General features: G+C 40.4%; 1 protein-coding gene across 3 annotated transcripts in view; it reads right to left on the bottom strand.

The window, feature by feature from the left end:
* Positions 1-26,489, bottom strand: part of ZFHX4 (zinc finger homeobox 4) — a 191,035-nt gene that overhangs the window by 148,727 nt on the left and 15,819 nt on the right. Inside the window, exons 2-4 of one of the 3 annotated variants that reach the window (XM_066266349.1) lie at positions 23,824-23,966; positions 16,567-19,211; positions 15,166-15,668 (exon numbers count right to left, since the gene is read on the bottom strand). In XM_066266349.1, the coding sequence (XP_066122446.1) occupies positions 15,166-15,668; positions 16,567-19,165 (3,102 nt within the window). In that variant the 5' untranslated portion in view covers positions 19,166-19,211; positions 23,824-23,966. The remainder of the gene's footprint in view (positions 1-15,165; positions 15,669-16,566; positions 19,212-23,823; positions 23,967-26,489) is intronic. The other 2 variants (XM_066266351.1, XM_066266350.1) reach the window with 2 other exon arrangements.

The following is a 26,489-nucleotide window of genomic DNA, read 5'->3' as shown; positions in this document are numbered from 1 at the left end:
TTAACATACAGAAGTCAATAGCCTTTCTATATGCCAACAATGAAACAACTGAGAACGAACTCAAAAGAATAATCCCCTTCACGATTGCAACAAAAAAAATAAAATACTTAGGAATAAACATAACAAAGAATGTAAAGGACTTATATAATGAAAACTATAAACCATTGTTAAGGGAAATCGAAAAAGATATAATGAGATGGAAGAATATACCTTGTTCTTGGCTAGGAAGAATAAATATAATCAAGATGGCTATATTACCCAAAGCAATATACAAATTTAATGCAATTCCCATCAAAATTCCAATGACATTTTTTAAAGAAATAGAGCAAAAAATCATCAGATTTATATGGAACTATAAAAAACCCCGAATAGCCAAAGCAATCCTAAAGAAAAAGAATGAAGCTGGGGGCATAACAATACCTGACTTCAAACTCTATTATAGGGCCACGACAATCAAAACAGCATGGTATTGGCAGAAAAATAGACACTCAGACCAATGGAACAGAATAGAAAGTCCAGAAATAAAACCACATATATATAGTCAAATAATTTTTGATAAAGGGGCCAACAACACACAATGGAGAAAAGAAAGCCTCTTCAATAAATGGTGCTGGGAAAACTGGAAAGCCACATGCAAAAGAATGAAACTGGACTACAGTCTCTCCCCCTGTACAAAAATTAACTCAAAATGGATCAAAGATCTAAACATAAGACCTGAAACAATTAAGTACATAGAAGAAGACATAGGTACTCAACTCATGGACCTGGGTTTTAAAGAGCATTTTATGAATTTGACTCCAATGGCAAGAGAAGTGAAGGCAAAAATTAATGAATGGGACTACATCAGACTAAGAAGTTTTTGCTCAGCAAGGGAAACTGATAACAAAATAAACAGAAAGCCAACTAAATGGGAAATGATATTCTCAAACAACAGCTCAGATAAGGGCCTAATATCCAAAATATACAAAGAACTCATAAAACTCAACAACAAACAAACAAACAATCCAATAAAAAAATGGGAAGAGGATATGAATAGACACTTCTCCCAGGAAGAAATACAAATGGCCAACAGATATATGAAAAGATGCTCATCTTCTTTAGCTATTAGAGAAATGCAAATCAAAACGGCAATGAGATACCACCTCACACCTGTTCGATTAGCTGTTATTAGCAAGTCAGGTAATAGCAAATGTTGGAGAGGCTGTGGAGAAAAAGGAACCCTCATCCACTGTTGGTGGGAATGTAAAGTAGTACAACCATTATGGAAGAAAGTATGGTGGTTCCTCAAAAAACTGAAAATAGAACTACCTTATGACCCAGCAATCCCTCTACTGGGTATATATCCCCAAAACTCAGAAACATTGATACGTAAAGACACATGCAGCCCCATATTTATTGCAGCATTGTTCACAGTGGCCAGGACATGGAAACAACCAAAAAGCCCATCAATAGATGACTGGATAAAGAAGATGTGGCACATATACACTATGGAATACTACTCAGCCATAAGAAATGATGACATCGGAACATTTACAGCAAAATGGTGGGATCTTGATAACATGATACGAAGCGAAATAAGTAAATCAGGAAAAAACAGGAACTGTATTATTCCATACGTAGGTGGGACATAATAGTGAAACTAAGAGACATTGATAAGAATGTGGTGGTTACGGGGGGGAGGGGGGAATGGGAGAGGGATAGGGGGTGGGAGGGGCACAAAGAAAACAAGATAGAAGGTGACAGAGGACAATCTGACTTTGGGTGGTGGGTATGCAACATAATTGAACGACAAGATAACCTGGACTTGTTATCTTTGAATATATGTATCCTGATTTATTGATGTCACCCCATTAAAAAAAAAAAAAAAAAAAGAAAGAAAAAGAAAGAAAGAAAGAAAGAAAGAAAGAGAGAGAGAAAGAAACAGAGAAAGAGAGGAAAGGAAAAGAAAGGGAAGGGAAGGGAAGGGAAGGGAAGGGAAGGGAAGGGAAGGGAAGGGAAGGGAAGGGAAGGGAAGGGAAGGGAAGGGAAGGGAAGGGAAAGGAAGGGAAGGAAAGGAGGGAGGAAGAAAGAAAGAAAGACAGGGAGGAAGGGAGGGAGGGAGGGAGAAAAAGAGAGAAGGAGCTGATCAGGGACAAAACAAGAACTGGCAGTAATGAACATCCAGTTAATAGTAGTGATTGCTAACTCAGGAGTTCCATGCCTAGGTATATACCCACAAGAAATAGAAATAACATGTCCACATAAAAACCTGCACACAAATGTTCATAGTCAAAAGTGTGAACGACTCAAATGCCTACCAACTGATGAGAGAATACATAAAATATAGTTTCTTCATACAATAGAAATTCTGTAATAAAAAGATATAGAGGCATGTGACAATTACGGATGAATCTTGAAAACATTATGCTAAATGAAAGGAGCCAGTCTAAATGACTGCATAAGGTATGATTCCATTGATATGAAATGTCCAGAATAAGCAAATCCATAGAGACAGAAACAGTTTGTGGTTGCCTGCGTTGGGATTAGTAAGGTGAGGGGGTGAGCTCAGCAGCACAAGACTTTTTCTTTTTTTTTTTTTTTTGAGTGTTGAAGGTATTCTAAAATTGATTGTGGGGATGGTTGCATAATACTGTGTCTATTCAAAACAATTTAATTGTATGCTTAAAAGGGGTGACTTGCATGCTGTCTGAATGGTATCTCAATTAGGCTGTTGCAGCAGCAGCCAGGAAGAAGGCAATAGCTTAACATTCATTGCACCATCCACATGGTAGCTTTGGTAGCATATGATTTTAATTCCTTTTGTATTTACAACTGATTTTTTGAAACTTTTAGTCACATTGGCCTCTATAACCTCATGCTTCATGATTGAGACTACCTTCTTATCCCATCATATTCTCACTATGACGTCTGACTAGTTGATCATGCTAAGATGACACTTGTTCTAGTAACCTAATTCCCTGAAGTTCAAGAACCCTTCTGGGCCCTGGCCGGTTGGCTCAGCGGTAGAGCATTGGCCTGGCATGCGGGGGACCTGGGTTCGATTCCCGGCCAGGGCACATAGGAGAAGCGCCCATTTGCTTCTCCACCCCCACCCCCTCCTTCCTCTCTGTCTCTCTCTTCCCCTCCTGCAGCCGAGGCTCCATTGGAGCAAAGATGGCCCAGGCGCTGGGGATAGCTCCTTGGCCTCTGCCCCAGGCGCTAGAGTGGCTCTGGTCTCAACAGAGCGATGCCCCGGAGGGGCAGAGCATCGCCCCCTGGTGGGCAGAACGTCGCCCCTGGTGGGCGTGCCGGGTGGATCCCCGTCGGGCACATGCGGGAGTCTGTCTCTCCCTGTTTCCAGATTCAGAAAAAAAAAAAAAAAAAAGAACCCTTCTGACTCTAAGTGTCTTGTGGTATCTGTTGTGACTATAAGACAAAAGAGAATAGAATACTGAATAAGTATACATTAATTTAAGAAAATCTTTGCTTTTAAGAATACTTTCTCTGCCTGGCCTGTGGTGGCGCAGTGGATAAAGCGTCGACCTGGAAATGCTGAGGTCGCCGGTTCAAAACCCTGGGCTTGCCTAGTCAAGGCACATATGGGAGTTGATGCTTCTAGCTCCTCCCCCGTCTCTCTCTCCTCTCTCTCTTTCTCTCTCTCTCTCCTCTCTAAAATGAATAAATAAAATAAAATTTAAAAAAATTAAAAAAAAAGATATTTAAAAAAAAAGAATACTTTCTCAAAGACTTAGTGCTCAAATACTTTAAAATATATATTAATATATATATTTAAAAATATATTTGGTCTCCACCAGGGGACCAAGACCTGACTTTGGGGGGGGGCTTACTGTGCTCCCACAGTTAGTGAGGCCGTTTGCTTTTTGGAGAACCTGTTGCTTTTCCCAAATCCTATCCTGTTCCCTGAACCTTTGATGAATCATGTGTACACTCAGAACTGATTTCCGTGCTTGTTGACAAGTCTTGCACAACATCATCAAAGGTTCATTATCTCTAGGGACTGAGAACACTTACAACGTGCAGAAAGAGACTTCCGTGGTCTACTTTAAAACAAAATAAGTAGCATTAATGATTAACTCATAATCACCATTTTTTAAATGATTCTTCATATACTGTATTCTCTCTCTCTCTCTCTCTCTCTCTCTCTCACACACACACACACACACACACACAATTTGCTCCAGGATTTTAGCAAAATTAGTATAAATAGCTCTCCCTAAATGAGTACTGGAAACATCACTGGAGTAATAGCGTTTTGCCTTTTTAATCACCTAACACATGGGACCTAAATAGATCCACATACAACACCCATTGACAAAGAATTACATTGTTCACTTTTTGAAAAAGTGTTAGCATAAACATTTAAAAAAAGAAGAACATCATTCCCAATGTTCTTCTATATCAATGGTTTTCCAATAAGTTATCAAATTTTATGAGAAGAAATAAAATGACCTAGTACATGCTACAGGAACTTACAAGTTCTGAGAGTCTCTTTTGAAACAATTATCTTAATAAATGTTGACTTACTTAAGCAGTTAGAAAAATAGTTCTGGTCCTGGCTGGTTGGCTCAGCAGTAGAGTATCAGCCCAGTGTGTGGAAGTCCCAGGTTTGATTCTTAGGGCACAAGGGAGAGGCGACCATCTGCTTCTCTACCCCTCACCACCCTTCTCTTTCTCTCTCTCCCTCCTCTCTTTGTTCTCCTTCTGCAGCCATGGAACAGTTTGAACAGAGTTGGCCCAGGGTGCTGAGGATGGCTCCATAGCCTTGCCTCAGGAACTAGAAATGGCTCTGTTGCTGAGCAATGGGACAGCGCTCTCAGATGGGCAGAGCATCTCCCTGTAGTGGGTTTGCCAGGTGGATCCTGGTCAGGGTGCATGCGGGATTCTGTCTCTGCCTCCCCCCACACACACTTTAAAAAAAAAAGGAAGACAGTTTTGTTTTTATGACTTGAAGATGGTAATTCTATCTCTGTTAACAATGAATACTCTAAAAACTAAATAATTCCTCATAAAGCCTATGTTAATTCTGTTAAAGAATTAAGAGAGCCAAAGACTGTATTTCTCTGAGGGGAAAAAGTTATTTATGAATTCCTCTTGAACCTATTTTTAAGAAATTTGGTTATGAGACTGGGTCTTTTCAGGGAACACTCATCATGGAAAAATCTTGGTACAATAGTTTCATCCAAATGTGTTTTTTAATTGCTTAATCTACTATTAAAATTATAATAAGCTAAAAGGACAATAAACCAGAACTTGCTTTTAGCCAAATTATTCTCAAAAGACATTGTAGAGCTTCTGTTAAAAAAAAAAGTCACAATAATCTCACATAATAAATAAGGGAGAGAGAGTTTGCTCCCTTCTAATGAATTGCACATATCAATGGACCCAATTTACCTGATAAAATAACTTCAGAAAATACATTCCGGTGTTTGCATCACTCCCATTTTGGCATGTTAATTTCATTTCAGAGAACAACAACATTTAGCTAGTATAAAAACCGGGGATCATTTGTCCCCCCGCCCTCAGGTCTGATGTCACTCACTCTGTCCCTCAGGGCTAAGTGCTGACTATATGTGGAGTTTAAGTGAAAGACCTTGTAAACTAACTCTCTTGCAGAGATTATGACAATTAGACTTGCTACCTGATTTCCCACAATTGAACAATGAATGATTTGAGGCCCTCAGGATATACGCTAGTGTTCTCAGGCCTGCTAAATGAATAGTTAGAAAGATTTAAGGTCTTTGAAAGACACTGCCCATTATAATTATCACAATGTCCTTGCATGCTTTACACACTCCAACTATAGGTTTGGGAGCATCTCTACTGAGAACAGTCCAGTTATTCCAAAAGTCAGACTACTCTTACTTTCCACTTACAAAAATAAATAAATAAGTAAATAAACATTTCCATCATGAGTGTGGCCAATTGCAGCAATGGCAATGATGGGCAATGTTTTGCAGGATCGGGTAGCCAGGCCCCAAAGGGCAAGATTTCCCTGAGCATCTCAAAGTTAAGTCCATGTAAATTGTCCTAACAAAACTTGGGACTTTCCATTGGAATCATTAGCAAAATTTCAAAGAGAAGAGAGAAGAATGCAGTGCGTTAGAAACATATAGTAGAAAGAAGATTCCTGGAAACTTGTACCTAAATAGAGCCAAGGTAGAAATAAAAGATAAAAGTAAAATAATAATAATTCAAAACAAAATGTTTTTTTAAAAAAAAACTCTATAGTAAGTTTCAAGTGACTAGGACTTGCCGTGGTAGTTATAAGGATGCCAGGAAAAGGGGAGAGGAGACTCGGGTTCTCTGCAGAGAGCAGGCTGTGCTTTGGCTGCGCCTTGCAGTAAGTTAAATGCTTAGGGAGGCACATTCCCTCTTTCAGGTCAGCGGGGTACCATTTAGTACATTACTGCTGAAGTACCCTGGTGACCTGAAGAATTAATGCAGCTTCCAAAGGTGCTTAACTTGCAAGCCCTGAGAGCTCAGGCACCAGAAGTGATAAATATTCTATTAGTTCTTTTTATTTAATAAACCAAACACCCAGAAATGCCAGTAAGAAGGGGTTTCTTTAAAGAGAAAGAATTCTGTTGTCACAGGAAATAATCAGGTGACAATTTTAATCAGCAAGTTTTCCCTTCCAGCTTGTAGACGGCCCAACAAGTCTTAAGTTCATCATTACAGGTGACTGCATTCATGCATGCAAACCCGTCTGGCCAGCTCTTAGGTTACATTGCATCCACAGTATCTTTAAGGGAGTCTGTTAACTTGAAGGAATAAGGTGGACTCCAAAATCTACTGCTCACAAAAATCAGGGGAGATTTCAAAATGAATATGAAGTGATAAAATATCCCCTAATTTTTGTGAGCAGTATAATTAAGCCCTAGACAAAAAGTCTGCCTCTGAGCCTCCCAGCATTCCTCTTCCTTTCCTCAAAGACAACCCAAAGTGTTCTCATTAGCACAGCTTCAAAATGTAAGCTAGGGCATGGATTGAGAAGGCACAGGGAGAACTCCGGTGCAGCTCTTACTATCTGTGAAGACTTGAGCAAGGAGCTTGACTCTGAATGTCAGTTTCCTCTTATGTCGAAATGGGAGTAATAACATACAACTGTCCAGAAGAGTAAACAAAATCATGAACAAAAAAAATTCAGCTTATTATGATCGTCACCACCACAAGTTCTCTCTTCAACAAGTAGTGCCATTTAAAAAGGTAATAAGTGTGTAAATCAATTATCAGTATGGCTTCACTGTTGACAGGCTGTCTGGCATCAGAAGGGATATTTGGGGGTAAGATTCTTGCTAATATCTCATAAATCATAACAGAGAGAATCATAACTCTAGCTATCAATGAGGCTCTTCTTGAACTGATATATAACCATAGCCTAAAAATCAGTATTGTAAAACTTTAAAGGTTTTCCTCTCAAACCAGAGTTAAGTGATACAGTAGAACCTGTCAATAGTTCATTTCTTTCTACCTCAGGCCTGTATCCCACTAATTTTACCAGCAGATATCTAGACACAAAAAATTCTCCAACCCTAACCTTCCTCTGTACCACTCCTTAAAATTTGTTAACAGGAAAATATAACCATTACATTTATTTCCTAAGCAACAGGAGAGAGAAATGTATATTCTATTCTCTAATTTTTTCAATAAAAGAGAGGTTTTAAGAAAATCCTGAATCAATAATTATTGAGAGCATGGTCTCAATACACTTTTATATTAACATATACACATTTAATACTGTAAGTCTTATAATCAAGGCTTCAAAAATCAGTTCTTTAAAATAAGAAAACTAAAACATCAATAAAAGAGCACAAACCCAAGTAAAATAAAATGTTGCCACACACAATTTTTTATTATCTGGTATAATACCAAAACTAGTTCTTGTAATAATTGTTCTTTAAGCAGAATTCTCACTGACAGTATTGTAAACCGAATTCACAGAAGATTCTCCAAGTATCAACCTTAATTAGCATCCTGGTTCTACAAGGGGGTTGACTGGAGTTATAATCAGACACATTTTGCATTCTTGACTGAGTGATTTTCTTCTTTTTCTAGGCAATGCATCAGTAACATCATCCTCATGCATTAAAAAATGACATAGATGTTCCCACTAATAGAAAAGCTCTACCTTGTCCTTACATTCCCACTATAATGTCTGTATAAAACTGATCAATAAAGTCTTGCCATGCAAGAGGGCAGGCAGTAAGAGTATGCCAAGATACACAAATGCCAATGTTGTATATCTACTAGTGACCCAAGAGAGCAGTCACACTCAGTCCTTTGACAGACCAACCACTGGTGAAAAAAGCATGCAAGCTTTTGATGGCCAGTATATAGATTCAAAATTTGATTTTCTTAATGTCCCTGCCTCATAAGAAGAACAGAGTGTGTTACAAAGCATCACCTTAGAGAAGGTGACTCATATCTTACCACATTAATGGAACCAACAACCGACATTTTAAAACCTGGCACAATGTAAGTGCTCAATAAATGTTTTTGTATTTATTAGGATTAAACACTTGGGATATCATTCAAGTACTCTGCAAACAGAACTTTGACCTTTTGCCTATAAGCAACACCACACGCCTACTCAGCCACAGAATCTGTAAAGACAGCTTCCTCATGAGTGAGAGAGAGCTGTGCTTCCATTGTCGTTCTTCTCTTGAATAAATCATATCATCATAAGCCTTCATGCAATACACTGATAATTTGGAGAAAAGTGCCTTTTAAGGCTTGAATTATCTGAATAATGAACAAATCTCCACGTCTAATTGAACTCAGCCCGAGCATAGGCTCAGACTCAAAGCAAACGTGGTAAAGCGTTTCCAGTAGAACTCGGGCGGCCAGATGCTCTGGAAGCAGAACGCGGTCATTATGCACACGCCAGCTCCTCCTCACTCCACCCAGGCCAAGACCCTTTCAGCAGCGCGAGGCCTGCTTAACATATGACTCTGGCTGCATCACGGCATGGCATCCCAGGACCCACTTGAACATTTCAGCAATTTTAAACAAGCTCCACTGACAGGGACGATTAAACTGGAGCCAGAGAAACATGCGGGGAGGGCACATTCATGGTAAGATAACGCCTTGGACCACATTGCCTCAAGGACCGCTGCGAGGGTGACCCATCCACGATTTACTCCTTTTGGTTAAACCGTACCTGCACTTCACAGGCCATAGAATGCACATGAGTTAGACAAAAACCATAACATAAGTCGTAAAATACAAGGTGACATGGTCTTGAAGTGTAGGGAATGGTAGTGCCAATTTTTTTTTTACTGTATTTCTGTGGCTAGGGGCGTTGTGAAATGGTGTCTGTGTGTGTGCGTGTGCATGTGTGCATGTGTGCGTGCGTGTGTGTGTGTGTGTGTGTGTGTTCTGTCTGCCTGGGTGTGTTCTGTCTGCCTGGGTGTGTTCCGAAGGAGGAGAATGCAGGAAGCTCCAGGGTGCAGCACCATGCTTCCTCATCCCCATCCCGATAGAAACACTGCACCCCGCACACCAAGAAATCCACCCATAGACAGCAGCCCCTTTTAAACAAAACACACCCTCGGGGAGACCTGAAAGTCATTTATACCTTTGGATGCGCTGCACTGCTCGGCTTTTCTAAAAAAGGCTTCTTTCCCCTTAATGAAAGCAATGCCAGTTTCCTTGGGGGAATCTGATGTGCAATCTTACAACACAGAGTCCTTCCAGAGTGAGAAGGTCCGGGTGGGTTAGAGTAGGAAGGGTTTCAGAAAGCCGAGAAGGGCGTAGGAGTGTGAGTCTGACGTGGAGGGAGACAGTAGCACTCTGGTTAAGGAAAGACACGTTAAAAACAAAAGAGGAGGTTTCCAGTGACACACTTTTGTTCTCTTCAGATTTTGTCTGGGTTTGTTAACAATTTCACACACTGTCATTTTCTCTCTCCTAACATGGGTATAAAAAGTTGCTAATGCCTAATCTAAAGTAATCCTTCCAGAAATTGCTATCATCTATCTATATATATATCTATCATCACATGTTTCGTTAAACAGGTTGGGGTCAATTTTTTTGCTGGTGAAATACAAAGAGGGATTCGACTCTTAATGCAATACCTTCCTTGCCATGTGAATGCAGTGAGAAGTCCATATCTATGCTGGAATCACTATGTTAGACCACATGCTTCAGCAAATGCCAAGCTTAAAAACAGAAGTAGACGTAGCAGATAGGGCTGGCCAATTACATTGCGATCTGAGAACACCAGTGATTTATTAGTCGCTATTAGCTAACCAGCTCCTCTGTATTTGATCTGTGTATTTATTTGTTGTAAGTATTATGCAAGCACATATTATTCTACTATGGAAACTGGGGTTTTTTTTCCAACCTCTGCCTTGGCTTTTTACATGAGAATACAATAAAATAACTTGAATTGTGATTACTTTTTTAAATAAATCCTGCAACTGGAATTGAATTTCACACTGCATTTCAACCTTGAAGGGAATATAAATCTGAAACTAATATAAAAAGTGCACAATTTTCCATATTCAGGTTAACATTTAGCAACAGAAAAGAATAACTTTTGTTTATCTCTGAAAACAGCTTTCTTCATCTAAACAAATGACTAGAATAAGATTGAGAAAGACCTGTTTTGGTTTCTTAGATATACACACATATTCCAATTTCCTTTTGCACAATGACTTTTATGCAAATGTGTCCCATACAATCTCCTGACCTCTTTTACCATCACACAGGGACAATGACAGCTCCATAATTGAAATGGTACCTATCTGGTGTATTTGATTTTAAATTGCAAAACTGGACTCAGGCTTATTGAAATGAAAATCCTTGTGATTCTTTGTTAATTCCAAATTGATCAGGTTATTATTTCCTACTAGTAAAAAAAGAAAGAAAAAAGTAGGTGAGGCTAATTATTCTAATTTTTTATTTCCTTGCCACATACTTGGGCCAACGAGGCTCCAATCCAGTCTCTTCTGTGATCCTCCCCCACACCTGGATTTTTGTTCTTAACCCAGATTCTTTCATCCATAACATGGATAATGAGAAACACCAAAAATGTTCCTTGGGGGAATGTTACACTAAAAGTTACATAGGACTCAATCCCACGTGTGTTCTTCTGCTCACCATGGAGACAAGAGATGCACTGACAGCTCTCAACCAGTTTCTGAAACCCAAATATGAAATCAGCCTATGGAATTTAGATAAACTATGCTGCTTCACTTCTAGCAGATGCAGGAAGCAAGAAAAGCTAGGACAGTTCAGCTTTTGAACCTGCAAAGCTATGAACACCTCCATTTAAAAATACACATCTATCTTAAGAACAGTGGAAGTGCAGGTGTAGGAAGTCCCACAGAAGATGGTGGTGGCCCAATCGGCTGGCCAGAAAAATCCTGGCCATTCTGAGCCAAGAATAAGCAAAACTCTCAATTGGAAATACGGCCCAAGTCTCACTTCTTCCTTCTCATTCTGAATGCGCACTGCTAAGCAGTCTTTCATTGTATCCTTTTACTGCACTGTCTAGAAAAAGTTTGGGATAGACCAAACATTTAAGGGGTAAACCCAATTGTGACACATTTTAAAGGGGTTTCTTGAAAACATTTTCCAGTTCCTTCATTAGCCCATTATTCACCCTACAAATGCTGACTGAGGACTCATTATGTAACTATCAACTGATAAAAATTGATAGGGGATGCAAAGACGTGAAATTAGAAGAGGATACTCAAATCTAATAAACTGTTTATTTGAGAAACAAAGTTTTTGCATTAGCTACAGATGTGGATAAGGATATAGATATATACCCATTTTACCTGGCCACACTGATCGTAAGCTGCCTATGTATTTAGTATTAACCTCACTTTAAATACACCGTCACCCATTGAAAGAGACAATGAAGAACAAGCTGCAGTTTTGTTTTATCATTTGAATTTCCTAGACCAATTCTACTATATCATGAGAATTTCTGGGGGGAAATCAAAATTAGCACTTTAGAGAATTTTACTTGAAGAAGAAAGATTTTCTTAAGAAAATTCCTTTTGGGGGGAAAATTTTTTTTCAGGAAAATAATACCGCCAATAAAAATGAATACAGCTTTGCTTATTTCTGCAGCCATCGTTAGCAAGAGATATAAAGGTATTCTGTTTTTGAGTCCATATGGAAAGATCATCAACACAGTCTGCTTCTGGGTTCTTTGCCAAAATACCATAACCCACAAGCCTTCTACCTTAAACATAAAAGGAAAGGTGTTGTTCTGGTCAAATAAAGAAATAATTTTTACTAGCATACGTCTAATGTTAAAGCTGCCTAAATCCTGCCAAATGCATTAAAACAACATCTGTAAAACAGATTTTCATTAAACTGATCAGTTTAAAGTTAAGCAGCTAGGCAGATGATGCTTTAAATTCACCCTTCACCTTTAACCTTTAACCTCCTTAAACTGGAAGGAGGACACACACTTCTTTTAGGTGATGCAGCAAGAGGTAGTCTATTTCAATCGAACTGACAGATCACCACATTTAAAGTGTTGTGAATCGATACGTTGTCAATAACAAGGAAAGCTGATTTTCTTACAGCTCTGCATTTGTCTTATAACTGCTACTCGTCACTTTCCCTTAAAGTCAGACTAGTTCCCGATGCAAAATGATGTAAATTAAGCTCTTAATGAAAATGAATTTTTATATAGGAGATTACTGTCTAGTCATTAACTCAGAAAATATTTTAAGTCTAATTTTAATACTTTAGCCAAATTACAGACCATCATTTTTTCCAGGCCCTGGACAATTTGTTAGGTTCTCATTTAAAAGCAATTAATGTTACTTAGGAAGCAATTTTATTTAGCTCACACAGGCTGACCAAGTTTGCTAAAATCCTCATTACTGCCCTTGAAAATCCTCTCTATCTGACTCACACCGTTTTCGTAACTCAGTTTAGAAACAGCATCCTCAGCAACACATTGCTACTCTGGAGTACTTTTATAGTCACTACTGCATAATAATGCAGTTTGGTTGCCCAACACTAAGTTGCAATAGCTCAAATATTTCTCTGTTCAATCTTCTTTTACTTCAACATAAGTTTGTTCAAAGTGTGTTTCCGTTTGTTTTTTTCTTTTTTGTTTTTTTTACCATTTTTAGATACTACACTAGGAGAGAATTTGTGTATTTAAGAGATAAGCTAATAAACAAGAGTTAGGGGGAATTTTTATATGACATAACATTTTTAAGGTAAGAGGATATATGTACCCCTTGGTTCCTGGATCTGAGGCTATCTCTGCTTTAAAGCCCTCTTTATAAACAAGGCTTTATCTCAGTGGGCTGCTCTCCATTCAAAAATAATATCTAACTCTCCCTGCGATGGAACTTCCAGACTAACTCAGGCACCCAGCAAGCTGCTCTGCAGACAGTGAGGATGGTCAATTCATACATGTAGAATAAGTAGGTAAACTTAAGGCACACATGGACATGCACGTCTAAATAATCGCCAAACAATTAGATTAAATAACCTTTCCTGAGAAAATAAACAGTAACCATCTACCTTTCTTGAGCTTCCCATATGAGAGTAATAAAACAGAAAAATTTGTACATTTATACCTTCTCTTCCCAACACGTTACTATAAAGTGTTCGAGGAGCTGCATGAATATAAACCCAGTTCATGAATATTCTATCCAGCTCCCAGAATTGAGATCTATTATTTATACAAATGTAATGTTTATTTGTTTATTTTTCTACTAAGGATTCTAAAAGTTTTAATAGGTCAGGTATCAACAGAAAAAAACAAAGTTTACAATTGAATGGTTGTCAACTGTTGCTGGAAAACCCATGAGTTGTAATATAATTAATCTGTTAGATTATATTTTCAATACCATCAATTTAGAAGCTTTCCATCTTACATTAAGTCCTGAACTCCCCTCAAACTGTGTAACCCAAATCGAATGCTTTCATTATTGATCCGCAGAGCGCCGGCATCACGGGAACACAGTTACAAATTCTCCCACCACCTCTTTAAGGTTTTACACTCAGTGCATCAATCTAGAATTTGAACTTCAAGAAACAACCTAAGAAAACGGTGCCAGGACAACCCAAATGAATAATTCCTGCACATGCCCCAGACCACCACAACCTGGTCTTCTAGTTGTGTGTGTGTGCATAGTTTGAAATAGATTAGAAAAGCCACAGGTGTTATAATCACTGGTTGACTCCTGATAGTATAGTTATCACTGATTTCTAGTATAAATCAATAGATAACACTTGCAAAATGGATTTTGTAATCATATGTAGAGCTTGTTACAGTGACAAATGGTTTAGACTATTTTCTGAATTTTAATGCCCTCTCGACAAAAGAAGTTTCTAATAAGTTACCAAGTTATTCATCATAGAAAAGAATCTGTTCCATGTGTACATGAACCAAGACAATCAAGCCAGACCAGTAAACCAACTGCCAAAAAGAAATTAACCAGTCATCAGGGCTTAGAAAAAGTCAAGATGAGTTGTATGATCAATGGTGTGCAGCCCCTTGCATGCTTTTATTACATTGGCATAATATTTTTCCCAGCCAAGATGAAAGTATATGTGCCATTGAATGAGCATTTGTATCCCTGCCACATCCATTCGGGGGATAAACACATTACTAGCATTGCTAGCTAAGAAAAGTCATGCAAAATAACAACAGAGCTAAGAAGACATCGAACTAATGCTAAAGGAGAGTGTGTTTCCTCAGTACTACTAGGAACTTAAAAGAAAATGCACACATTGAATTTGGATCACCCTCATTTGCCATCAAACAAAAGATGCTGTAGTCACAAGGTAGCACTATTTTTGTCTTCCGCTTTCTGGATAACCATTCCCTCTTAGCCATGTGTGGTATGGTATACTTCTTTAAAATTGGTTAATAACAGAGGTCTAAAAGTATGGTTTTATATATGAAAATACCCAGAAAAAGTTATTTTTATTTGGGGGCATCTGGTAAAGCAATCAATGCCACTGAGGTGGCTGTAAAGGGGACAGAGGGCCAATCTTGCAAATAATTTCTCCAGTTCCCTAGATTTTGACATAACATGCAGCAAGGTTCAGCAGTCACTGTGCACCTTGCCCTCCTATTTTTATTCCCCTTTACTTGCAGATTTGTGCTCCAAGCCCTGAAGCAGTTAACTCCCTCCCCACCTCTGAGCCAAGGGAAAGGGCTGTCACTCTTACCTTGTAGAGCTTCAGGGCCGCCTCGTGCCTGTGATTGGTGGTGTGCAAACGTAACTTATCCACACTGTTGGTGTAGTAGTCACAGGCATTACACTTCAGGTGGACGGGGTTGCCAATGGCGATGCACTTCAGCCTCCACTCATTGCTTTTGCCTCCTTCTTTAATGTGGGCCACCAGCTGGTACTTCTGCATGTGCTTGTCTGTCTTGCAGTGGAGCTGGAAGTTGGCTTTGAGCTGAGTGTTGTAGTTACAGAGCTTGCACTGGTAGATATCTCCAATTACAGCCCTCCACTCCTCTTCAGGGAGAGCGCGCTCGCTGCTCACATGCACGCTCAGGGCCTCCAGGCTGTCAGAGGTGAATTTGTTGCACACAGCACACTGGAATAGCTTCAGTGCTGGGTCACTGATATAAGGTGACAGCTCTCCTGCAGTAAGGAGGGACAGGTCATCACCCATTAGCTGACCACTGGCAAGCCGGATTTCAGGCGGCAGCTCATTATTTACTACAGAAAGAAAAAAAAATTAAAGGGAAAAATAGACACTAGAAAACACAGCACACACAAAGGAATCTGCAAAATAAAGTCTTGACCAGGAATGTGCTTTCTCTAGAGCTTAAACCATAAAAAGCTGTAATAGGATTGAATTGGGATCAATTACAATCATCCCTTTCAACTTCTAAATGCCCTCATCAGATAGCTTTAATTACTCCTACTGGGCATGATGTCATTCTGAAATTTGTATTTTCCAGGGCAAGAGAGGTGATCGATACCATAACAAAACAGTCACGTGCTTGTGATTTAAGAGCCTAGATAAACTTACATGAGCACTAATTGTTGTTTCACAATTTGTCTCAAAGCTTGATGAGATTTGGCTAATTCTGGAGGCGTGCCTGTAATCTCCTGCCAAACACCTCGGATAAGGTAACAGTATTACTGTTAGCAGTTTAATTATCTTCCATCACAGACACAGAAATAGTCTTCATAGACATTTTATTAGAAAGAGTGGTCTACCTTTTCAAAGCTCAAGTGGATATTTTAGGGAATAATTGCCAAAACAGAAGCAATAAACCTTGCAAGCTGTATATATATATTATATATATTATATATATACACAGTGCATGATCACATGCAACTCACACATGCGTGTTTGTTAATCACACTCCTGAGTGAAGACCAAGTTTGCTGACCCCTCTCAGGCTGCCCTGGATCCCTGAACTGTCTCCTCTATGGGGTTAATGCGGGTTTGAAGGAAAGCCAAAGGGGGTTGATTATCAGCTTAGAAAGCCCCTGACAGTCAACTGTCCCCAATTTGCCTGAACTTACCACTTCATCTGGGCACAACACAACACATAAGGACGCGAGGAGGCGCTAACAGGAGTGTAAGAAAGCAGTGGCTACTAACCGAGTCCCGGCGCCAAGGCGGCGGCGGTGGCCGGGTCCAGCTGGAAGGGGCTAATCAGGAGCTGCGGGTCGGCGGGGCTCTCCAGCTTCATCCCGGTCAGGCCTATGTTCTGGGCCAGGTAGTACTGATAGAGCTCCGCCTCGGCCGGCGCCAGGCCCAGGTGCAGGTTGTGCTGGATCTGCTTCATGTTCTGCTGCAGAAGCATCATGTTGTGCATGTGCTTCTCGCTGGTCATGTGAATCCGGAGGTTCCTGGCGACGTTGGTCTCGTAGTCACATACCTCACAGCGCCAGGTGGGTTTCTGCTTGGGCTTGGACGGAGAGGGTGTCCCACAGCCGCTGAGGCTGGTGGCGGGGGCCGGGGCCGAGTGGCCGAACACCTGCTCACCACTGCCGTTTTGGAGATTCTGCACATTGTTCAGGTGCTTGTCAGACTGCATATGGATACTGAGGTTGCCTTTGGTAGTGGTCGAGTAGTTACAAACCTCGCAGCGGAAGGGTTTATAGCCACACGTATAGCTCTCCCCCCGAGCGAGCCTGGGGTGCGGCTGTCCAGTCTTACAATAGACACAGGAGCCGCCGGGCTCGGGGTGCTTCTCCTTCATGTGGGCCTCCAGGGTCTGCTGGTATTTGTAGTGCCAGTTACATTTGGGACACTTGAGGGTTTTGCATGAGTTCCTTGAGTGCATCATAGTCATATGACCACCCAGAGACCTCGAAGACCCCAAAACCGTGTCACACTTGGGACACTCGATGCCGCTGCCGGGCGAGCCGTCGCCCCCGGGCCCTGGGGTGCCGGGGGCACTGGGGGCGAAGCCGTGCTGGTGAGGAGGAGCCGCACCGTCCTCGTCCCCCCGGCCCGTCTCGCTGGGGTGCGCAGCCACGACGCTGTCCTTACCGGCCCCTGCTTCGGCCACGTCCTTGCCGCCCAGGCCGTAGGCCGGAGCCACGCTGCCGCCGGCCCTGCCGGCCGCGGACTGCTTCTTCCTTTCCGTGTCCTCGGACACGGTCGCCGAGGAGGACGAGGTACCCTTTTCGATAAATTTTAGCACGCTGGATGATAAAGGAGAAATGCTTTGGTTTAAGAGAGGGAAATCTTTGTTACCAATACTATCAGTGAGGTCGCCCAGTACCTCCTCGTCGTCCAGTTCGTTGGAATAGGCGTCCTCCTCGTCCTCGTCGCCCGCCGCCTCCGGGGGCTCGCTCTTGACCGGGCACGCCCCGTCGGGGTGCACAGCGGCCTTTTCTTTTGGCCTTTCACAGTTGTTCTCTTGGTCTTTGCTCTCTGACATCTTGCTCGATTCAGACGACGGGCGGCTGAGGGAGACAGAGGTAATCGGGGTGTTCACGACTAAGCTAGACAGCGCCCCCAGGTTCACGTCGGCCTTTGGCATCGGGGCGAGCCCCAGCGGCTGCTCTGCGGAGCTCGAGGGGCCCGAGCCCCCTTTCAGGAAGGCAAAGCCAGCCGGCAGGGAGTCACCGTTTTCAACATGAAAAGCGCTCCATAAACCGCGGAAGGTTGGGTCGGGTCCTATGAGGTTTGTAGTAGAAAAATGGGGATAAACAGAAGTGGACTTTTTTGGTTCCAGAAAGCTGATGAGAGGTTCTTTGTCTTTGCCGATCCCCTGTATTATGGCGGAGACGCACTTGTTACTGAGGAGCTTCTGCTCCTCCTCGTTGAGGGTCATCCGATGGTCATGCACAGCATGGGTTACAAAGGACCTGATATAACCGAAAGACAGCTTGCACAAGAAACACATTAACACGGGCTTCCTTTTCCCATCGCTAACACAACCATCGAATTTGGACAAGTCCACATTGTTGGGGACATCTTTGGACACACAGGAGTTTTTGGCTGAGCCATCACTGGTGAGATAGTCTTTCTCTCTCTTGTGTCGGAGATCGTAGACACGGAAACTGTGCAACACAGGACCAACTCCTGCTAATGCTGAGGTATTTGGGAAAGCCTGGTCGGCTGTAAATGGTTTCCCGAGGGATGAAGCGATATGAAACGTGTTGATGATCTGCGGGTAGAAAGACACAGGTGCCGAGGCCGCCTGCTCGCCCTTGTCCCCCCCGGCCGAGGCCAGGGAGTCCAGGAACATGGCCGCGGAGAAGAGCTTGCCGTGCGCCCCGCCCTGCGCGCTCTGCCCACTGTCTTTGGAGTCCTCGATGATGTAGGCTGACCCATCAGGCTGGTAAACGATCTCCCCGGTGAGATTCTCCACGTCACTGTCCTCGAGCTCGCTGGCTTCGCTCTCGTTGTCATCCTTCAGGACGGGCAGGCGGGCGTTGGGGCAGTGGTGTTCCATGTATTTCTGTAAACTGGGGAAAGAAGTGGCACATTCGTTGCAGGGGATCTCCTTGGCTGAGGTGACCTGAGTGGCAGCGGCGGCATGCTCGACGCCGAAACCCAGCAAGACTTCGCTTTGGCGCCCCTCGGTTTTCAGGTTGTCATCCGTGGAGCTGTTTTCCCTGTCAGGCTCCATCCCTGCAACTTTCTCTGGCACCTCATTATCAAGTTGCGTGGCTGCACATGGCTTTGATGTGCTCTGCCCATTTTCCTGCCTTGAGATAGGAGGGGAGTCACAGGTTTCCATGGCAATTGCTACATGGGGATCTCATTTCATCCAGCCTGTCAGGGACCTGGATAAAAAATAAGGTGAGAGAAGGCATTTTTATTAAATAATGACACAGCTCACTAATAGCCCATCACTAATTTACAGCAGCTGTAAACGTGACTATCTAAAAAGGTGAGGGGGGGGGGACTTAAAACCAGCACACCTATCTATCACAGACAGACTTTGTGTAAATGGAGCAAAATAATGTAGACGGCTATGGCGAACCTGCCTCCACCGCCTGGGTGTCTCTGAGACTGCTGTGAGCATTCATCATAAATCTAAAAATTATGTCAGCAATCCTTATTATTTTAATCCCGTTTTCTGGGGGGGAAATGTATATAATATACCGAAAGGCTCTTTAAAAAAAAAAAAAAAAAAAAACCTTGACTGCAACAGACATGGAAATGGCTTTCACATATGAAGGCTCCTGGAGTACAGGAACAATACAAATAACTTGTAATTTTGAATATTTCCCCTTGAATTTATTAGGCCATGCCTATGAGGGGATATGAGTGGGGAAGGGAGACCCACCATAAAGGCACCTTAAAATGAGAAATATCACAGTCATCGGCGGCACCGGCCGCACTCGCCTCTGGTTTTCATTTTGCCAGTAAATCAGCTTACTACAAATCTTCCCTGTGCGAGAGCTCTCAGCAGGTATCTGGCTGGCCCTGATTAAGCACCAATCACAATTCTTCCCCACACTTCAGTCACCTCAATGGGCAGCAGAACAGAAATTAATATTTACTGCAACCAGTCTTATCATCCTGGGGGACAATCGCATCCACTCCATTTTTTTTTCCCCCACTGAAATATGTAATGAACACCATTTCAAATACCATTTTGATGTTATCAATCCTGGTGAGTTGCCCATCTCTCAACCTCTGGCTAAATCAGCATCTCTCCTGGCTTAACAAATCATACACAAGCACTACTGATGAAAATCCTTCTATCATTTTTGTTTAATTTATATATTTTTAAGTATTTTTTTTTGTTTTTGTTTTGTTTTTTGTTTTTGTTTTGCAGCCAGGCATCTCAGACCATAAACTCCCTTTGTTGAGAACAAAGTGCACTCTCTGGAAAGCCATCTTAGGTTCTGGCAGCAGGGGCAGGTACCACGGGAAAGTTGAGAGTATGTTTGGGAAAAATACATTCCCCTCTGTGTGTGTGTGTGTGTGTGTGTTTGTGTGCACACGCCCACTTGTGTGTGTGTCTACAAACCTCAGCTACTGTAATAGCAGCTTGATTACAGCTTAAGCTTCTCTGAGTCCCTGCAGATCTCCCAGTTTGCAGAATGATGGCACTGTACCCAACAGTCAAGTGGGCCGAAACTTTCATGTTTATTTTCAGCCTGTGACATAGTCACCATCTCAGTTTCATAAAACAGGTAAGTAACCTTCCCTCCAATCTTACAACTTGAGGGACTCATAACTTCCAGGCCACCGGTTCTTTAATGTAAAAGTATCAACACTTTCCAGGACACTGATAATTTTTGTTATGAGAAAGCTTGACATTGCCAAATTATATTGGGCAGGATAAACATGCAGCATCTCACCCTGGATGTCCCTCCATTTATGGCATTGATTCCTCAGTGACAGAGAGCTAAGGAAAAGCAAAACTCTGGGCTCACCAATATTACTAAGCATTTTCAAAATTCCTTTTGTAAAGCTCTTATGGCAGAAAGACTTCATTGAAGGTCACTGGCATATTAAGTAGGAAGAATAACTTCTTAATACTCTCTTGACTGTAATCAAATTTAATCTTGTCAGCTAACTCACAGAGGAAGTGATCAGTGTAGAGTACATGAAAAGATCTGCAGAGATTGAAAATGAAATCAAGATTCGTTTTGGTATCTGCCATGGTTAAAATGACACTCTAATTGCTCAAAAATCAAACATCACAAAGCTTAGTGTATAAGTTTAATCATTGATGAGCTCCAGGTTAATTGTCCTCATGGCATGCATGCAGCTTTTAAAACCCTTTGAAATAATCTGATAACCTTAAGCATGAAAACCGAATAATTTTCTAATTAGTTCACAAATATTCATGTTTACCTTTGCACTCACCAAATCGGCACACACAATGTATACATACTGAAGGCAGCCAAAAATACCCTGTCAGATGGAAGGGAATGAGGGAGGCAGGAAGAGACTCGAGATCTGGACTGGGAGCAAGGTGGTCGATAATACCAAATTAATGACCCTGGATTAAAACGTAAAGTCCTTGAACCTAGGGGTTTTTTTTTTCTTTCCTATGATGAAATAACTTAGGCTGATATGTGGAAGAAGAGTCACCTTAATTACAAAAGTGAAAAAAGTTTCCAAATACTTTACAGCTTTGGAAAGGAGTTTCTGGGCTTTCCTTATTATTTAAATTCTATTTTGCTTATACCCTTACAATGGTTCTCAGCCCACCAAAAAATACTTGCTAGAATTATCACACACATGCTGAACACACCTCAAATAGATGTTTGTAAGATGCACTTAATAATTTTGGCCAAAAGCCAAATGGACTCTGATGTGTATATTCTCAATATTTCTCTGGATGAAGTAGAAATAATCTGTTTATTTCACCAGAAGTAACTTCCAAAAGTGTGACAACATTGTTGCCGTGTGGGAGAAAAAAAAAACTGAGAAGTACATAAAAGAATTCATCACAGGCCAAAGCAAAATGATAGCATATATTTTGTTACAATATTCCCACATAATTTAACACAAAATTGGCTATCAGTTTCTTCTCAATAAGGTACACATTAATCAGAAGCTAAGTCAACTATATCTTCTATTTAATCAAATTTACATTTCATTCCGAAAGCAACAATGACAAACCTATCTGAATTGATAGTTAGTAGCATATTACCTGATTTTTTAATTCAGAGTTATTAACTATGGCCATGGCAATGTTTACCGTATATTTTGATGGAATCACTTTAGTCTGTGGAGTTAAAAAGTTACGTAGATAAATACAGGCCATGACACTGGATGTACACTGTACATATTGAATATGATGCTAAGTGGTCCTACTGTCATCAGTGTCAGAGATCTTTCTTTCATCTGCGTGGCCCCTTTAGGAACTATACACTAAACCTGTATAAGTCCCAGTAAAAAGACAATAAAGACAACCATTTAACTTAAACCACAGAATTTACTCAAAAATAACTATGCAACAAGTAAACTCACTATAAAAGTTACCCTACCATTTAAGCTGGTTTCTGTTTTGTCTTCACCAATAGCTATTCTCTATTGCCAAATATTGTTTTTTTTAATCATCAAAACCCTCAAGAAATGCTCCCCCCCCAAAAGAACTAACATAATTTTAATGTTAATATCAGAACAATACATACCTGCTGGTCGGCTTAGAATATGTGTACACATTTTGTGTGTGTGTGTGTGTGTGTGTGTGTGTGTGTTCTCAGTAATTCACAAGATCAGTGACTTACTTGGATCATGTAAATCCTTTTTTTTTTTTTTTTGGAACTAATGGACAATATGCAGAAAAGAACTTTAATGCTCATTCTGCCTTGCTTTGGTGCTCTGCCGAAACTCTGCTCTGCCAAATGACTAAACCCACCTACAAGGAGCCCGGCTAATGAAAGAGGTGCTTTCTGAACAATAGAAGAATTCCTTTGCATTCAGAAAGCAGAGTTTCCATTAGAACCCCAAGTCAGGGAGGTCAGTTTTACCTCAGGTTTTTTGTTGTTGTTGTTGTTGTTGTTGTTTTTTATTTGAGATTGTCCCAGCCCTCGTCTCTGGTCCAGGGAGACAGTGTTTGTGAAATGATTAAAAAGAATGTGATCTGATCAAGGGGACAGAAGAATGGGAAAGGAATGCTAGCTAGGTTAGCCACTCTGCCCAGTGCTGGGAAAAAAGACAAGGGCGCCCCCCCGCCTATTGTTTTTTTTTTTTTTTCTCATCTGCTCTTTAGCCATTTCCTAAGGTGCCAGAGTCTTTATTTACTCCATTTTAAATGAGTTAAAACTTGTCCACTTAGAAGAGAATATGGTAATAAGTTACAAGTCCTGGGAAAAAAAAGAAAAAGAAAAAGAAGAAATAAAAATCCTTGAATTATATCAAGTCTCCCAAAGGTCATCACTGTCTCTGCTGTGGCCTTTTCCCCATTCCAAATCCTCTATCAATATGTCATAGTGAGTTAGGCAAAGACAAAAGAGAGGTGCAGTGTGAAAACGGCACATATATCTAATCCTGACAAAGCAATGAATAGACCTTCACAAGTATAATTATACTTGTTTATTTGTTGCCACGTACAGAGAACTGATGAAAAAAAATCCATCAAAGTGGTATTATGCAGACACCAAGAGCTTCTTTTCTTTGGTTGCTAAAGCCACATTGAGGCTTAAATTCCTTATTGTTATATTCAGAAGAAAGAAAAAAAAAAAGATTTTTGGCTGGATTTTTTTTCTTTTTTTTCTTTTTTTTTTTTTTTATCAGTTGCTGACAGATCTTTTGTGTACAAGGCTGTATTAGCTCACACTGCTACCTAATTTCTACCCGCATTGGAATTCATAATTATAAACTACTGTACAGAAGCTTTTAAATGGGTGTGGTGAGCTGACCAAGGGAAGAGGGCCCTTTTCTCACCACCTCACTTTCGATACATCAAAACGCAGGTTAAGTTACCTCAGAATCCAGCTTTGATCTCAGACTTTAAAGTTGGTGCTGGTGGTTTCCTTTAGTCAGCTCTGCAATTTGTTTATTGTAGTGTGTGTTCAGTATTTCATCAACGACTGTGTACCTTCTTTTCTACTGTACCATTCACAAACCTTCGCAGGAAGAAAAGACAAATCTAAGAGTTGAAAATACGAAGTAAAAAATAATAATAATAATAATTCAAGCCCGACTATTAAGGAGTCATTATGGCCCAATCGTCACTAAATCAAATAACTTCACAAAAGCACATTTTGAGAAGGAGGTGGAGGAGTCAAATAAGTTTCCCCCCCCCCTTCTAGCTGGATAGAAATATATCAAAGTAAATGCACTCTGCATAGTTAATGTTTGTGAGCTTTACAATTTAAAACAGAAAAGCTGTAATTTTTCTTTGCTGGCAATCTGGAAACACTCTGGAGTTAATTACAGCTGATTCGGAATGAACCACACAAACAAAGACCAGTCTATGTCCAGACAATTACGCTGCATTAACTAGCTTAGAGCTTCCTGCTGATGCTCCAGGGCTCTTCTGTTACACCCTCCTACCTTCCCAGCACGAGGGAAAATGCTCCTGCAAGGAGCAATTAATGAAGAGAGCTGCAGAAGAATGTGTGACGACCTCTCCTGACACGGCAGAAACTTTCCACCCACGTCACGACAAAGGGGAGAAGGTAATTAAGTTTGAAGAGAAGGATGTAACCAAATATATAAAGCGTTTAAAACAAGCAAATGTTTAAAAAGGGGAAGTTTCCCAAGACAAACATGAGTGTTCAAGACAGCTCCGTTATTTTTCCCCTCATTTTTCTCATTAAGATCTAAATTAGCTGTTGAATGTAGACTGGCTTGCTTTTCCACAAACAGGACCTTTGTGGTGGACGCTAAGTGGTCTTCTCTTCTGCCTCTCTCATTCTCTATTTTTCTTTGTCCACCCTCAATTCCCCTCCTTCTCTCGCTTATCTCTAAACCTCCATGGACTTGATAGGACAAGGACACATCCCTAAACATATGTGTTAAAGAACTCAGGAGGGCAAGAGGCAAGGAACACTTTACCAATGAGTCCAATAGTTCTTAATTTGATTAGTTGTGGGGAATAGGAATTTTCCTCAGTTATCTTCACAACTTTAATCAAACTCGAGCTACTTTCTTTTGAGAGAAATGAATCAACTCTCCTTAACCAAAGTCCACTATTATATGGCTTATGGTATTTGTTGGCTTCAGGAAAAAGTCATTATCACTGAGCAAGATAAACCCAATACTATTTCCTCTGTAAACAAACTTTGGTACTTTTAACCAATCGAGTTGATTTCTAATTCTCTTACTTATTCTAATTGAAAAATGAATAGTTTGTGTTGGTGTGAGACAAGGACATGAGCTGTAATTATGTTCAGTGCCTGGGATTCTTTCTTTGATACTGTTTTGCTAGTATTCCAGCTGACATTGAGGCTTTGTGGTGATTGCTTCATTAAAGGGTAAGGATGTCCTAATCAGCTAAAGCATTACTAGAAAGCTGTTGTTTGCCAATACTGTGAGAATATACTGGCTTTTTTTTTTCCCTTTCTTTATTGAAGGAGAATGTACCACAGCATGTCGGTTACCCAGCCCTACCTCAGTATCAATCATCTTCCCTTGTCTCATCTATGCAAAGTAAGGTTAGAGTAAAAGACTGTATGATCTTTTTAATTTTCTTCCCTAATTAAATATTAATTTACAAATCAATCAGGTGTTGTATTAAAATACACATAAATCAACTCTCTGGAAATACTAAAAGGATGTACAAACTACACTAAATTTTACCAAACCCCTCCATCGTGGATAGAATCATTCTGCCTGCTCAGACCACTCTCCTTCAACCTCTACTGTATGTGAAAGTTCAAGTAAATAATATTTCTAAGTATAAAGCTTTAAACATGGAACCCTTTAGTTTTCCTCGGAAAAACATGGACTGCATCAATCATTTCTAGAAATGTATAAATCATAGTTGCCATGTTTTTGTATGTTCATATTTCTAGTCTTTAAAATGCAATTGACTGATCTGTGTGGCGTACACACAATATAAGAGTGTTTAGTTGATAATTCTTTTAAGTTATCACATAGGAATGTTTTAAGAAGTTCATCTTAATTGGTTTTATTAAGGTATATGTAACTATGGAACATTGGGTTTTCAAAAAGAGATTTACCAGACTACTGAAAAACATTTCACAAACATATTTCTCTCAGATACAATGGAAAGAAAATACATTTTAACATACGCCTGTATTTTTACCTTCTTTGTCTATTCATATATAAAATTCATTATTGATCTACTAATAACTGAATATTTAAAAGAGAAAACAATTGTATAATTCTTTGTATTTCATGATTCCCATCAATATAATCTCATAACCACCATAACAATAAGTGTCAGTAAGTTCTTATTATTTTAAAAAGTGTCATTCCTTGCAGGCTAAACCTACCATAATTATTTTCATAAAACTAATCACAGGTCAGGTATTCCAGCAAACATTCCTATTCCCTAAGCAATTACTGCAATGATTTTACATGATTTGTAAATAGTTGTAATGAAGAAAGTTATATGTATAATGTTTAAATCCCTACCAAGAGCCTTTTACTATACAATATTCTTAGTGGCTACCAAATAG

The sequence above is a fragment of the Saccopteryx bilineata genome, chromosome 3, assembly GCF_036850765.1.
Source record: "Saccopteryx bilineata isolate mSacBil1 chromosome 3, mSacBil1_pri_phased_curated, whole genome shotgun sequence".
NCBI classification, from domain to species: domain Eukaryota; kingdom Metazoa; phylum Chordata; class Mammalia; order Chiroptera; family Emballonuridae; genus Saccopteryx; species Saccopteryx bilineata.
This window is presented reverse-complemented; position numbering and strand designations above follow the sequence as displayed.